The 16535-nt window shown below is 41.5% G+C and overlaps 1 protein-coding gene and 1 pseudogene across 5 annotated transcripts in view; both read left to right on the top strand.

Annotated features, from left to right (window-relative positions):
- The window catches only part of NFIA (nuclear factor I A), a gene marked incomplete at its 3' end in the record, with an annotated part of 387320 nt that overhangs the window by 316159 nt on the left and 54626 nt on the right, over positions 1-16535 (top strand). For 3 of the 4 annotated variants that reach the window (XM_082651780.1, XM_082651778.1, XM_082651777.1), the window contains exons 8-9: positions 11443-11621; positions 13884-14049. In XM_082651780.1, the coding sequence (XP_082507906.1) occupies positions 11443-11621; positions 13884-14049 (345 nt within the window). The remainder of the gene's footprint in view (positions 1-11442; positions 11622-13883; positions 14050-16535) is intronic. The other variant, XM_082651779.1, reaches the window with a different exon arrangement.
- Positions 437-4368, top strand: LOC309829226 (protein phosphatase 1 regulatory subunit 14B-like; annotated as a pseudogene). The gene is made up of 3 exons: positions 437-520; positions 1528-1943; positions 4330-4368. The product of its transcript is annotated as a protein phosphatase 1 regulatory subunit 14B-like (transcript).

Below are 16535 nucleotides of genomic sequence, written 5' to 3'. Positions count from 1 at the left end.
CCCTGCTCACCCCAACTTGAGAAAACAGCAACGAAGACCCAATGCAGCCAAAAAAAATATATATATATATATTTTAATGTTAACTGTCTCAGATTCCCCCCCATCCCCATATCATTTTTTGCTGTCTTTCTGTGTGGTTCTCTTGAAAGGATTCTCACTTCCCTCGTTCCTCACCCCCCATCCCCAGTTCTCTCTTTTATCTGCTCCTGTGGGTCCAGAAGGAGTGTTTTTTTTCCCTTCACTGTGAGGAGCCTCATAGCCTAGAAGAGATGGGGCCTCAGGGAAGTGAGACAGCCTGGTTACTCCATCCCATTATTCTTGTGTGGTTAGAAGAACGCGGCGGGGGGGGGGGGTGTCTTCCCAATCAGGCAGGTGAACCCCCTTCCATGATGATTAGCCCATGGTGAAGACTGCTTTGGCTTGTCTTCATTCAGGCATGGCTCTTGCTAAAGGGATAAGCGCCAGGACTTCCCTGGCGGTCCAGTGGCTAGGACTTTGCCGTCCAATGGAAGGGGTGCAGGTTTGATCCCTGGTCAGGGAGCTAAGATCCATGCCTCGCGGCCAAAAAACCAAAAATCATAAAACAGAAGCAATATTGTAACAAATTCAATAAAGACTTTAAAAATGGTCCACATCAAAAAAAAATCTTTAGAAAGAAAGGGAGGTAAGCACCATTGTTATTTACGAGAGTCAATTCTGCAAATAATTTTTGAGAATGTATCATCTTCCAAGCACTGTGCTAGGCCCTAATGAGCAAACCAGACAAGCCAGTCCTGCCCCTGCAGCCTAGTAGAACAGAAGGACAAATAATTATTGCTCGGCTGAGATTCATGAGAGGGGAATTAGCAGGGATCACATAGCACAGGTATTTAAAGTGATTGTGGGAATTTGGATTTATTTGTGTCAGGTTGTATGGGTCCCTTCTATTGGCATACAATACAGATTTAGAAAACCTTGGTATTGCTGAGGGATATCTCTAGATCTTCCTGAAACCTCAAATTCCTGAATACCGTAATAAGAGTTGTTGAATTGTTGCATACCCAGTAATGAACAGAAGACATGTTAATAAGCACCCTTTCGAGTGAAATATTCGTACAAGTGAAAGAACCCAGCCAGATTGCTTAATCACCCCTCCAGTCTCCCCAAAAGGAGATAATGGATTGGTTCATGTAACCGAAAAGTCAGAGGGTTTGTGGCTTCAGGTAGAGCTGGATCCAGACGCTCAGGCAGTACCTTCAGAAATCTATATCTTTATCTTTCTCAGCTCTGCTGTCCTCTGTGTGAACTTGATTCATAGACTAAATCTCCTCAGATCATGGCACTGATGATATGAGCAGCTCCAGACTTAATCCCCACCAATGTAACAATCCCAAGGGAAAGAGAACAGCTGTTCCACAAGAGATCTAGGGACGGTCCTACTCCCTAGAGTAGGATGCTTATGGCTCTGATTGGCCTGGTTTGGGTCATTTGCTCACTTTTAAAATAATCTTTATGTTTAAAAAATAATGGGGTGGAGGGAGCTGCCAGGTGGACAGCCACCCCGCAGGGGGCACAGCATTGGCGGTCCTGGCCCCCAAGCTGGGCAGTGGCAGTGTCTGCTTTCAGAGCCCCCCTGGGGCTGCAGGTGAGGGCCCAGTAAGGTGCCAAGGGAAGGTGACGGCTAAGTATGACCTCGAGGAGCTACGGAAGCGCCTCAACCTGGAGGAGTGGATCCTGGAGCAGCTCCCTGGCCTCTACAACTACCAGGAAGAGGGGATCCTGGAGCTGGAGATTGCTGTGGGTGAACTCCTGGATGTGGAGAGTGATGAGACCCAGCTGCCAGGGTCAAGGAGCTCCTGGTGGACTGTTACAAACCCACTGAGGCCTCCGTCTCTGGCCTGCTGGACAAGATCCAGGACATGCAGAAGCTGAGCACACCCCGGAAGAAAGGAAGGGTCCCCCACGCAAGTGAACAGTGGCTCCACAGGACAGTCCCTGGCCCCCGCCCTCATAGCAACAGCAATACTGGGGGGCCCTGCAGCCAGGCCTGGTGCCATGAGTGGGGCTCCCCGTGCCTCTGGCCCAGAGGTGTCTTCCCGGACATTAAAAAAAAAAAAAAAGATAACGGGGTTTCTCATTGGTGTGGCCTGGGTTACCTGCCCACCCACAGAACTGGGGGGAGGGTAAAGTCTAGGCTAATGACAGACTGAGGTGGAGGGAAGGATAGTTACCCAAAGAAACATTAGAGCTCTGTTTCCAGAAGAAAGGGTGAAAGACTGCTGGGCAGCCAAAACTGAGAGCTGTCCAGTACAGGAGATAAGAGCAAAGCTGTCCTGTGTGCTAGGCAGTGGGCTTGGCTCTCCTACCAGCCAAGTGACTTCGTGCTGCAGGTGGAGCTTACAGAGCACAGGTCAAACCCCGGTCTTAGAAGAGTGACACTTAGTCAATGCCGGGGACCTCCAGGGCCATGAAAACAGTTGAGAACAGTTCAAGTCTTGATTCCCAGTTATCTCAGGTTGCCACATGGCACTGCATGATCCTGATTGCTTTTCGTATATCTGAATTTATCCTAAAAACACAACTCTAAGAATAATAAATAGCCCAGAATCAAGCACGCTGTCTGGCACACAATATATTCTCAACACATTCATTTTAAAGGTGTGAGCCCACTATGTACTGGGCACCTAGAATTAGAAATAATTCTAATTTTCGGGAAAATCTCTTAAATTAGTGCCAGTTTACCCAATTTACAGACAAGGAAATGCAGGTTTGAAAAAGTTACATAACTTTTCCTAGACTCACATAGGGAGTGAATGATTTCAAACCCAAAATAGTTGAGCTCTAAAAACCATTCAGACATATAATTCCCATTTTGCAGCAGAGGAAACTAAGGTGCCTAGGAGGCTGACACAGAACTAGTTGATACCCAGCCTGGGGTAAATCTTTGGTACCCTGACTTCAAACACTGGACCAATTCTTCTCCTACTTCCTCCCCTTGTGAGAAATCTACCAGCAGTAGGATAAATCCCTAAATCCTGTAGGGTGAATTCAGGAGGCTACTTTGAAACCTGTGCCTTAGTAATCGTGTTGCTCAGAAACAGGGGCTTGAACTGCAATGTATACCTGCCAGTTGGGCGGGGGCAGTGGGGGGAAGGCCGTGAATCAATCATAGCTTTGTTTGTTGTGGGGTTTGTTTGTTTATCTGCTTGGTTTTGCCTTTTTTATTTTAAATGTCAGCCAGCAAAGACTCCCAAACAACGCCGGTCCCAGGACTTGGTAGGCCTCGCATAGGCTAGAGAACCTCCACGGAGCTTACTTTTGAAATTCTCTTTTGCGGGACTGCCCTTCCGACAGGTCGTTTGAGAATTCATTCTCTGCCTGTTTCTGTTAACCTCTGTGATCATCCAATCTATGGTGGTGGTTTTTTCCTTAAATGTTTTTCTTTTATTCATCTCTTGACTCGCAGTATTGCTTGCATATTACGTAGAAGCTCAAGTTCCCTTCATGGAACTGAAGTCTTGTCAACTTTGCGTAATAACCGGTCACTCTTCGTATCTCCAATAATCACAGCTGTTCTGTGGCATTTGAATGCATTGCACATTAGCCGTCGTGGCAGCTTAGGGGATGCGTGCACAAGTATGATCTATTCAGAGAAGAGGTCCTGTCAGGACCCAAAGGCTGGGGCTCTATCTCACAGAGCTTGAACTGGCACATTCCCTCAGGGTTTTTAAAACTCTAAATATCACAGCCTTCCCAAAGGCACAGGCTCCTAGAGACTGAGGCCAGATATACCCTAGAACCTAATATCCCAGAAACGTTTAAAAAGTAATTTCTTTTAAAAACCACATACTCCCGGGACTTCCCTGGTGGCACAGTGGTTAAGAATCTGCCTGCCAATGCAGGGGACACGGGTTCGATCCCTGGTCCGGGAAGATCCCACGTACCGCGGAGCAACTAAGCCCGTGCGCCACAACTACTGAGCCTGCGCTCTAGAGCCCGCGAGCCACAACTACTGAAGCCCATGTGCCTAGAGCCCGTGCTCTGCAACAAGAGAAGCCACCACAATGAGAAGCCCGCGCACCGCAACGAAGAGTAGCCCCCACTCACCACAACTAGAGAAAGCCTGTGCGCAGCTACGAAGACCCAACGCAGCCAAAAATAAATAAATTAAAATAATTTTTTTTTAAACCCCACATACTCCCTTGTTTCACATTTTTTAGATTTCAGTGTTGTTACATATGGATCAGTTGTACTGTGATTTGTAAATGTAATCCCAGAGACTGAATTTCATTGAAATTTAAAGCTCGATGAGCTTCAGCAACTGTTTCGTTCAAACTCCTCATTTTGCAGATGAAAGAACCAGAGGAGAGAGAAGTTGCCCACATTTAAAGCCAGGTAGAGACAGCAACAAAATTAAAACCCAAGTCTCTTTATCTAACTAGAAAATTTTCCTAAAAAGTACCCCAGAGCTTCTAAAAAACTTTTTAAGCAGTTAACATATATTGGCTCTCTGATAAGCAACTCCCAATAACTAACACAGTGGGACATTTAAGGGCAGTGGTAGAGATCTCCATTGTATGAGGCTATGACGAGGCCATGCTCAGAATCTGATTAGGTCAGAAGTGTACCTAGGTAGCAGGGGTCTACATGGTAAAGGGGGAGGTCAGGATGGACACTTAAGGATTATAGGTCTAAGTAAAAAATAAAGTCTAGAGGGAGATAGCCCCATAGTTCTAAGTTTCTAGGTTAAGTCTCAGAGTCTAAGATTTAAGCAAAGGTAGGGATTCAAGGTGTATTTCATCCAAAAAGAGCCTTTACAGTCATTGTTTCTATGGAATCTATGACTTTTACATCAAGGTTGCTTCTGTTGCTTTGGTTTTGCATTTTGTTGTTGATGGAACTTTTTTCAAGACCCTCATGTCATATCCATATTGTTAGCTCATACTCTTTTATCAATATTTATGCACTCATTTGTCCAAGAGACAGATAGGCAACAGGTGCCTCTTACTCCACTGTTCTCTTCCCCCTGTGTATTCTACGATTTGAACAGGTCCCTAGCACATAGGAGCAAATTCCAATTTAGTCATTTCTCATCCCCATACCCATCCTTACCTATAATAGTATTACAAGTAAAAGAAGCTGTTTATTGATGATCACTTAACCGTATGGTCAGGAGCTGCTCCATATGCCTTATATACATTGTCTCATTGAATCCTCAAAACAAATCTATGAGGTGTAAGCCCCATTATACAGATGGCAAACTGAGAGAAGCTTGGAAACTTGAATCACAGCTGGAAATGATAGAGCTAAAATTTAAATCCATGTCTATCTGACTCCAAAGACCATGGTCCTTATATCACTCTACTTTTCTTCTCTTCTCTTTCCTTTCTTTTCTTTTTATTAAACTATAGTTGATTTACAGCATCCTGTTAGTTTCAGGTATACAGCACAGTGGTTCAGTTATACATACATATACATATATATATATAAATTTATATATATAAATATATTCTTTTTCAGATGCTTTTCCCTTATAGGTTATTACAAAATATTGAGTATATAGTTCCCTGTGCTACACAGTAGGTCCTTGTCGGTTATCTACTACTTTTCTGACTCATATGTTTAATTTGACATGATATACACATGGATGTGGGAAACCAGCACATACACAAGGCATGTTAAATAATGGTGAAAAGGGGCAATCAAAGAGTGACAGTGGATAGTTCGTGGAGATACAGATGGCAAGCAGGTTGCTTTGGAGGCCTTCAAAAAAGGTGAGGCTCTAGCAGAAAGGGCAGCTGGGACAAGGATGCAGTTTGGTAGGGAAGAGGTGGAAGGAACGGTGATTGTCTGGTGCACAACTCACAAGCAGAGCGTTGCAGGTGTTTGGAGGGTGAACAGGAATTATGTGGGTCTATACCAGGGGCCATCAAACTATGGCCCACCAGTCAAATCTAGCCCTCTTCCTGTTTTTTAAGATAAAATTGTATTGGAACATGGCTACACTGATTTGTTTATGTAATATCTATGGCTGCTCCTGCGTTTAGTGGCAGAGTCAAGTAATTGCAGCAAAAACCATGAGGCCTTCAAAGCCTAAACTCTGTCCTCTATGGCCTTTACAGAAAATGTTTGCCAACCCCTGGTCTAGACTATAAACCAGGGCATTTGAGCAAGAAAAGTCTTTCAAGAGCTAAAATTGATCTAAATTAAAATTTTAAAAGACCTTGGCCTGCCCCTCACCCCTCTCTCTATTTTTTTTTTTTTTTTTGGTTAAAAACAGACCAAAAGATATTGGAATTTGATCTCTACCCTGAACCTCTACCTTAACTCAAATGGAATAGAATATATCAGTTATCTTGGAAATCTACTGTAACAGCAAGTTACTTTGTTTGGTAGCAATAATATAAAAATACTGGTGTTTTGCAAGTCATGTGATGTCATATATTTCTCTTATTTGACATACCCAGGTTCTTTTGCATGCCTCTCAGTGATGTTAAAGATGCGTACTATATGTTTTGAAAACCTTGGCTTGAGTCACAGGTTTGTTATTTAGAAAAGGTTCCACCTCCCAAAGCCTTGAAAACCATTGCCAATTCCTCGTTCCTTGTGTCTCTGTTAAAATAAATCCCATAACTCCAAACTTCTAGGCTTTCATAAATGGCAGGTCTGACTCATGCGTGATTTATAAATTATAGCCATGGACCATTAAGATAGATTTCTCAGCTTTAGGTAGGCTATCATGTTGTTATATATTGTGGTTTTGAATTTCTGAAGAAGCAAACTGCATAGTAGTTGACAACCCAAACAACTCAGGTTCCGTTTGCCCTTATAGAAGGCTTTTTTTTTTAAGCACAATTTTTTTCTTCCACTTTCTGCTCCTTTTAGAGCTCTGCCTTATTAAAATCTTTACTTTTAAATACGAGTAGTCAGGAGTTCTTAATGCCACCTTGTACTTTATGGAAATGGTTATTTTTGTCTAAACATCCTACCACTGAAGACAGATGAGTAGCTTTTTCTTCTAATGGTGCTAACAGAGTGAAGCAAACATTTTGGAATCTCACCTGTTGCCACAGACAGTGTCAATTAACAGTAAGACTGAAGTTTCGCAAGTGCCAGGGCTTGGGAGTGGTCATTCATTCTGTGAGGGAAGAAGGCTGTGTGTAACGCTGTCTTAAGAGCACGCTGCACCTGAAGGAGGATTAGATTTTATTGTTTGCACTGCTCTCTTGAAAGCTTATCTTTGGAGCCTCCTATAAAAGAGAGACTAGGATCTAAGGGCTGGTGCCGGAAAGCAAAAGCTAACATGAAAAGAATCCAAGTCTCTGTCCAGTCCGTGAGAGTCTGCAGTGGTCCATGGACAAGAAATAAAGGAATTAAGGCAATGTCAGGGCTAAATAGAAGAGCATATTTCTCTTCTTTGAGCTAGAAATGTGTCCATAAAGCCTCCTTTCCTATAGTGGACTCTCAGACCGAGAATCAATTGTTGGACCACAAAAAGTCTCTCAACATACACAATACAACAGTAATGACCTTGACCTTCTCCTTCCCCAGTCTTAATCAATTCTGCCTTAAAGAAGGAAGAATTTTTTTAAGTTAAAAATATATATACTCAATCACATTGAATTTTAAACGTTTTCTCTTTCAAGCTAAAACCAGGAGAGTCCTTTAAATAATCGGGGCCACTGTGTGGGGTGGTGGGTGGGTGGTGTGCAAACAGGTAAACCAACCTGACTGACCTGCTTTCTTGTTTTTAAGTATCCAGTAATATGATCATTTTGCAATAAATAACTGAGCCTACAGCTTTGGGAAATTCTGGGTCTCTGCTTCTTTAACTGTGGCTACTTTGTTCAGAACGTGTAGGCAGGGCCATTCCAGCCAAAGAAACCTGATCAAATTTCCTTCCTTCCCATCCTACTGGTATTCTTTGTGAAAAGCCCAAGCAGTTGTTTGAAACTAGTTTGGCCTCTGGTTAAAGTTTAAACTAGTAGTGAGATCCATCCAGAATGGAGTGTTTCTGACACTTTCTGCTGCTCCTGGCCTAAGGTATTAGACCCCAGAAGCAGCCAATTTTGTAGTGCCTTTTAATACACAAAATTGTATTAACATCAGCCTGGATACAGATGGATGCATTGCAATAAACTGTAACCACTTGAGAGAAGCCTTTATTGACTCTCAAGTAAATAATGCACATTTTAAAGGATCTAAATATGCATTTACATAATGTGCTCTAATTTTTTATTGTGTCAACTACTCACACACACACATCCATAAGAGATGTTTTTCTGCGTCAAAAATTTGGACTCATACCATTTTTTCTGCATTGCATTAGCACCATGCCAGATTCACAATGGTATTTTCTCTTCTCTAGGGCCTGAGCTGACCATCTCAAAATACATTTAATGAATTTTGCTGATTGAATGATTTGTTGACTGATTTAACCCCAGTGACACTTTCTAAAATAATCTGCAACTACTTGGACAAAAACTTAGGCACACTGAAAACATCTAATCCAAGATAAAAGGGAGAAAACAAGAAATAGGGAAGGAGGAAAACCAAATTTAGACATGGCTGAAATCTTAAGTCTGAGCTTTAGAGCAATGGAAGAACCCAATGCAGTCTCATTGTTCAGGAAAAGAGTGCTGCTAGCAGGTTATCCAGAGAAATAGTGGGTATTTAATAATATTTAAGAGTACTTTGTGATGTCTGTAACACAACTGTTTTCTGTTTGAAGAAATTAACGCTCAGGATCTTGAATGATTTATATCCAGTTCCACAGTGGACTAATGGCTGAACCAGAATGTCCAAGGCATGAGAAAGTAGGGTTTGTGAAGGATGACCCTTTGCAGTGCAGACTCAGCAGTTGTCTAATGTGAATCTACAGGCTAAATGATTTCCTGGTATTAATTAAGAATTAATTGATCCTTATAAATCAACCATTGTGGAATTAACTCCATATAGTACCATGTGTTCTTAGGTCTATGTTAAAATAAACTCTATGACACAGGAAAAAGGTGAATAAATTGTTTTTAGTAAAATGTAATAAAGAAACTAAGGTCTACATTCAAGTTGTTAATGATTTTCTTTTACATATTTAACAACAGCAGCAACAACAGGAGGGCAAGGATGCTTATTAACAATTAAGGGAGGGATTCCACGGTCCTGTTGAATTATTTCCTCTGTCAGGTTTCTCTAACTTTTATCTGTCTAGTCTTTGCTCAAGTGAATTTTTTCCCTTGGGCAGCATTCTCTGCTGGCCACCACAATTTCATAATCTCACAATCATTCATCACTTTCCATTGAGCACCTGAAGCATTGCCACTTTATCATTAAGGTCTGCTTCCTGGGGACTCTTGACAATGGAGTTGCCACCTTTGTGTTTGACATGCTGTAAAAGTTGAGTGTATCATTTTGTTGTGCTCAGTACATTCCCAGCCTCATTTGGGAGATGCCACATTCCAGCTCTAACTAGAAACTATTCGGTCAAATGCACGGCACTGGGTCAAAGCTTCTTGCTACCAGCAAAGATGACCATACCATATTAGATGAAAAAATTCCTTGGGTTCTTTAAAGCACAATTTGCAAAGTAAGAGATGACCAGAGCCCTTTAACTTTTTAGCTGCAGATTTTAACTCAGACAGTAATGGATTCCAAGATGTACCATTCAGTGTATGAAGCCCGAAGTTTTACCAGTTTTTCTACAAGCTCTCTGGCTGTTTGCCAGGTTAAAAATATTTTTTTAAGTTTACATTTATTTGTATGGTTACTTTATTAATTTCTGTACCACTCATATATTTAATCATTCATTGAACCATCAACAAATATTTACTGAGTGCCAGACACTGTTCGAGGGATATGACAGTGAATCATTAAATGGATGGAAAAGCTATTTACTAATATGGAGAAGAGAGAAGAGCCAGTATGAGGGGTGGAAGGTGACAAGAATTCTAGTTCGAATGGGTTATGTTCAAGATGCCCTCAATTATGTGATTGAAGACAAAACTTTGTATTGTCTCAGTGTTGTATCCCAAGCCCATTGTAGGAGCCTTGGAATATTTTTGGATAGGTTAAAGGTTGCATGAATGAAAGGATCCCATCAGGTCATCTGCAACGTATGGACTGGACTCTTGTTTCCACTCCAAACCCCTATTTCTACTCTTTAAAAACTACAGATGCCATTCTGAACCTCAGAGTCCTAGCCACTCTAATTATTAGTCAGAAAATGCTCCAGTCCTACAGCTACAGTAGGGAACAAAAATCCCGTGTCCGGGGATCAATAGAGATGCATCCTTTTTTGACAGATGGGTTGGTGGTAGAAAGTGTGGCCAGTCTCACTTAGTTGTTCTTCGTTTTATGAGTCACCCTCAATATTAGGAAAGTCTTACTTTCCAAATATTTGGGTATTCCTTTGTTTTCTCTTTGCAGGGCCTTCTTGAGTTTAAAGATTTAAACTGCAAAAAGTAAAGGAAAAATAAATACTCTCATCTGCTTTTACTTGGCAGTTGTTTTTCTGGCCCTCATTGGGGAGTGAGAGCCGCCATCTCGGCGTTACTTGGTTTGAGTGTCTTCAGCCCTTCCCGTGTGCTGTTCTTACCCTTCAGCAGGCTTCACGAATCACCCTTCCACTTCAAGGGCAGAAATCTTCCCAGGAAAGATTATTAAGCACCTCACATACGTTTTTTAAATCTAATGTAATCTTCTTCCTGTATCAGTGAAACTCAGCAGGGTTCAAATATAAGGGAATGATGGTTGTCTGAGCCTTTCATCAGTTTGTATGAGCAGAGGGCCAACAATTTAGCAGGGGTCACTGCCTACCTACTCAGCCTGTGGGTTCCCCTGCTATAACTAACATCTATGCGTTTCTGAGTTTGGCTTTGAAATGGCCAAAAAAAAAGGCAACATAAACCTTCTATGTAAAGTGAGGCACCCAAATTGCATGGGTTCATTAAGTGATCATTTACTACAGACTTCAAAAAATTTCATCCTGAATTAGTCCCTAGAAATTTCCTTGAAAGGAGTATAAGAGCTTTAACAATGAATTATTGTCTATGGAAATCTCAGCATGAAAGGGGATCCGTATGTGCAAACTAGAATTTGTCATATGTAATGTCAGTTAAATCAGGTCTAATCTACCAAATACATTTTTTATTGCCTGCTTCATTAAAAAGGCTCTTAAGGTAATGAATAATCTTCAGCTTCACCAAGGATTATTAATGCCTTTATAACTCATGTCCACTGAAAATAGAAAGACAGCTTGAAACTCTACCCTCATCTAGCCTCCATGTTTGTCTTAGAGCTTTAAGGAAGAAAATCTATCAGACCTCTCCAGGGTTAAATGCTGTCACACGAGCAGTTACTAGGAATTGGGTCAGGAGAAGAAATTTTAAAAGGAAGTTGAATCCAGTTTAAAAGCTGTGGCAAAACAAGTCTTTCTCTTATTAACTCTGATGTTTTCTTTTCCTACAGCAAGTCCACATGCGACACCATCAACTCTTCATTTTCCAACATCACCCATCATCCAGCAGCCTGGGCCTTACTTCTCCCACCCAGCCATCCGCTATCACCCTCAGGAGACGCTGAAAGAGTTTGTCCAACTTGTCTGCCCTGATGCTGGTCAGCAGGCTGGACAGGTGGGGTTCCTCAATGTAAGGAAACTTCTTTTTTTTTTTTTTTTCAATTTTTTAGAAATATTAACCCAACGTAAAAATAACAAGGGAAGACCTTATGACCATATGACGTTGTGCTCTGATGTTGTGTTGACTGACTGCAGGCAAATGTCATATTTATTCTAGATTGTGGGAAAGTTAACTTACTCTAAGAGGGATTGGCCAGGGTTTAAAAACAGTGTTTGTGTTAACTTCTCAACTGTCAAGTTTATGGATATAAATCATCTCAAGGGTGAACTGTGTAACCTTCTAAGGTCTGTGGGCAGATAATTCCACCTCATGCATACTAACCCAAGGGCTCACGCAGTTAACAAAATAGAAAGACCAAATAGTTTGAAATAATGATTTTGGGTGGTAGGGAGAGGTAGGGGGAGGAGGGGGCACAGATGTTTCAGATCAACTAAGTTGATATTTTTAAAAAATAGTCCTCTAACACTTTACATCAAGTTGACCAGTACTTGAACTCAAGATTCTAGAAGTAGTTTATTATAGTTTGTTATTTCTGCAAATAGTTATCTTTCCCACTTATCTTTGTATAAAGCTAAATAGTATTCAGTAGTTTCGAATGGAGATTTTCATTTTTTCTCAAATAAACCAAATCACAATTTGAAACAATATTCCTAATGTAAAAGTGATTTTTTAAAATCACAAATTTTATTTCAAATATAGAACCAAATGTTTGCAATGGAGAGCTCTATCCCAAGGCCAATAATAATAACAATGAATTGGAAATAATGACCAGCATAAAGCCAAATGTGATTTTCATTTTCTCCTAATAACTGTAATGAAGCCACAGATGGGCCATAATTATTACTGCCTAATTTAGAATATTATATCACACGACCCTATCACCGATTTTCTTCCCTCGAAGAAATACCTGATTCTGCATATCTGAGACAGAACAGGCAGCCTTGACTAATGTCTGGTGATGTGTTAGCAGATACATTTCTGTCTAGACAACAAATCAATATGGACCCTTTTTTCTTTTTGCTTGTGTATTCATTTGCTTGGCTTATTCTAAAGCATTCACTTGTGGACTTTTAGCCCACTCAGAAATGACACACAGGCAAGTTTGTTGGCAAGAAAGCACAACATTCTGACTGTCAGATGAGATTGTCTTTGAGGAACAATACTAAATATATAAGTGAATGTTGATGAGGCAGTGATACTTCCTCTGCAGAATTACTAAGCTTAAACTTAAAAGCCTGGGCCAGCAACTGAATTTTGATTCAGGACTAGATCCTAAGTAGGAGCTGTTATTGTTGGTTGAATAGTGTCACTGAAGACCAGAGGCAGAAAGGCCACTTGGGAAGCCATGGAAAACTGAAGTGATCACCAGCATCAAGCATCTGACTTTTAAAATTTCTAACTCTTTTTTAATAGTCCTGACATCATCCCCTATAACTATCAAATGACCAGTTTTGCATTTTGATCAAAATTTTATAGGGTTTAAGGCAGGTCCTTCATGGGACTGTTTCGAAAAACTCAAAAATAAATGGATTTTATTGCTTTCTTCAGAAGGAAACTTTTCTTTTGTTAAAGAGCTGTTACTTGGTTGTTCTAACATCAGGCAGCCAGATAAATATGACTCCTAAGGCATATGCTTATATAATTTAAATCAAAATTAGAAGTGATATTTTTCCTTAGCAGAATTTTGACAGCTGAATTCTAAAGTTTCTGTGCCTGATGTTATACAATATGTGAAAGAAATTTTTTATGTTCACTTAACATATTTATTAAATGTTATATAATATCAACTTTGAAGAGTGAAAATAAAATATTTTTTTAATCTCAAATGCATATTTAGGAAACTTTGTTATATCTGTATAAATAGACATGATGGAATAATTCCACAATCTATAAAACACTTATATATTAAATCAATATTCAATAATCATGAGAATGATGACAAAAGTCACAGTTAATACAGAATCAAAACATACCAAGCAAAAGTTAGCAGGTCATTTTCTAGAATCAGATGCAAAGAAGGTCAGAGTCGTTCAAGAGGTGAGCTTAGGGTGCATTGAGCATGTGTGCCTAAGACTGTACTTTTGTGGAATGCCTTAAGAGCAACCCACAGCTCTTCATCCATATCCTCTTACGGAAGAATTCAAGTAGCTAGAATACTTAGTAATTTATGTGAAAGGTGCCTAAGGAATCTTTTGTTTTCCGAAGCGGCTAATGGTTCTATCTGTGTCTTCTTTCTCTTGTGCGTGTTTTGTTTGGTTCCCACCCTGGCAGCCCAACGGGAGTAGCCAAGGCAAAGTGCACAACCCATTCCTCCCCACCCCCATGTTGCCACCACCGCCGCCACCACCGATGGCCAGGCCTGTGCCTCTGCCGGTGCCAGACACAAAGCCTCCGACCACGTCAGCGGAAGGAGGCGCAGCGTCCCCCACCTCACCAAGTAAGTATGGCTGAGATGCGGCGCCGGTCGCCGGTCATGCTCTGCACACGTGAATGCACACCTACACCTGGCCCCTCACTGCATAGGCTTCAGTGAAAGGCACGATCCCCAGCGATGGCTGTAGCATGAGTTTGTAGAACCAAGGCCAGATCAGAGCAAACAGCACTCTAGGGTGCTGCCAACCACATCAGGTGTGGAAACGACTGGGTGTTTGGGTGGATGAAATGGTGTAACTACATGCCAAGGGCTGAAGTCAAGATATGAAGTATTAAATTTTGCCTATTATTTGAGTGGCTTTGCATGCTATCCTCATGATCATCAAACAGCATCTACTTTTATGGATTCTTATTAGAAAGAGTTCCTCATGCTTCTTAGAGCCCTGCCTTCCAGTAACTTACAATCCAAGAGAAATGCACGTGATGAGGTACCAAGGTTAATGCACCTCATCCATCAAATAGAAAAAAAGTTTAGATCAAAGTAACCGGTTCAAAGGTGTGTACGTTGAACATTCGCGAAGAATAAGAGCCTGGCAGAAGGTCACAGCCAGTAGCCATGGCAGCTGCGTGGCTAGGCTTGGCAGAGGGAGGAGATGGAAGATGAAACTGGAAGGAAAGAGAAAAGAAATCTTGGCTTGTCTCTGAAAAGTATGGGAACATGTGATCAGACAGTATAGGATTTCAAAACCTTTTGGAATAATGGGAATCATTACTTGATGAATTAGAGGGAGAACAGCTCTCCTGATATTTTAAAGATGACAGGGAATAGAAGTAGCTTAAACACATAAATTTGGCTTTTCTTAGTACCTGAAACAATGACTAAAAGAGTGACAGCTGGAGGCAGAGTTCCCAGGTGATGGTTGGACTACCTGACCTTGACGGGGGTGTGATGACCACCTTCTCTGAAGCTTTACAGAGAGATCAAAGCACAGGAAAGAATGGGAACTGTGACAGTGCCCCTAAGGAGAGGAGGTCTTCAAGGAGGTGAGGCTGAATGCAAGGAATCTACTGAGGAAAAGATGAGCATAGACCACGAAAGAAGTGTTAAGATCAAGAACTTGAGCAGCAGTTATAGAAGTTGAATGGAGGAGAGCACAAGAAGAAACGTCTTATCGACATAAGCTTTGGGATTGGACAACCACTTGGATGAATATAGTGAAGGATGAAGGATGATTCAGACTTCTCAGCACTGGGGACACGAGTACAGGACGGAAGGAGCCAAAGAGAAAAAATGAGCCTCTTGTGACACTGTGACATTGTGACACTGTGTTCATTGGATTTAATTTTGGTGACACTGAATCCCAAATGTCTAGAGTCTCTCTTGGGCATGGATGAGCTTTGGGCTATCTAGTACGTATTCACTTTGATAACACATGTAGCAGTGAGTGGCCCTGTGCATGGATTCTGGTTTCATAGCAAAAAGATTGAGGGTCTAGGGCCAATTCTGGGGAGGCTTACCTCTCTTGGTAAGAGGTGGTTCAACACTTTTCAACAAAGGAGAAAACTCTTGAGTGTCCAGTGACATAGGAAGCAAACTAGGCTTGCTCTAAGCATCTTGGAAGCTCAGCTTAGAAAAGAAGCTTCTGAGAAGCAGAAGCTCATAGACCTGTCCTGCTTATTGTGTATTCATGTAACATCTTCAAAGGAGTCAGAGAAATAATCATCTCCAAACTCTATTTAGATCTAGTCACTGGGGATGTTGACTTACACATCGGCAGCCATGTGCTTAAACTGTGCTCTGTACATGCCTCTGGGTACCACTTTTCTGTTCATCTTCTCTCTGTATGTTCAGGACATTGGCAGAACCCTCAAAAAGCTTTGTTTGATGTTCTTTTTATTCTGTGTAGACATATCCTCACCTCCACCATCAATGTCTCATGCATCTGTAGTGCATTTTCCAGTAACGGCGATGGGGCTTTTCTGAGGCACTGTGCACGAGTGGAAATACCCTGGGCAGCTAGCTGTTGAAGTCTAAAGGATAGGGGCTCAAACCCTCACCTTTCACACTGCTAGCTCTATTTCTCTACCAACCCCAGTTTCCTCATCTGTAGAACGTGGGTGATAATACCTAGCTGGCAGGGTTATGTGAAATCAGCCACCATAAGCACTACCACCAGATAAATTGGAGCATTTTATTATCTGCCAAAACTCTTACCTAGTGGAAGCCTCCAGGCTTGGCTAATGAAAACATATTCCTGTAGGACATGTAGAAGCTACTCAGTCCCTCAATCAGGTTGATACCTTTGGGTCCCTTCCCCGGACTCCACTCCATGGATTGGCTCTAATGCCTTGTATAAAAAGATACCCATGGTCCTCTTGTGCCCAGCCTCAAGCATTCTTTCAACATGACGGGAAGAAGTGTAGAGGGGGTCTGGGCAGATCCGGTTATGATTGCATGTTCATTAGCACAGTGTTTAGAGATTTTTGGAAAGAGAATATCAGGAAAGGGGACCCAAAGTTTGATATTTACATAATAATTTGAAACTTACT

Source organism: Grampus griseus (assembly GCF_964374135.1).
Source record: "Grampus griseus genome assembly, chromosome: 1".
Taxonomy (NCBI): Eukaryota; Metazoa; Chordata; class Mammalia; order Artiodactyla; family Delphinidae; genus Grampus; species Grampus griseus.
The sequence above is the reverse complement of the archived record's forward strand: the minus strand, read 5'-3'. Positions and strand labels throughout refer to the sequence as shown.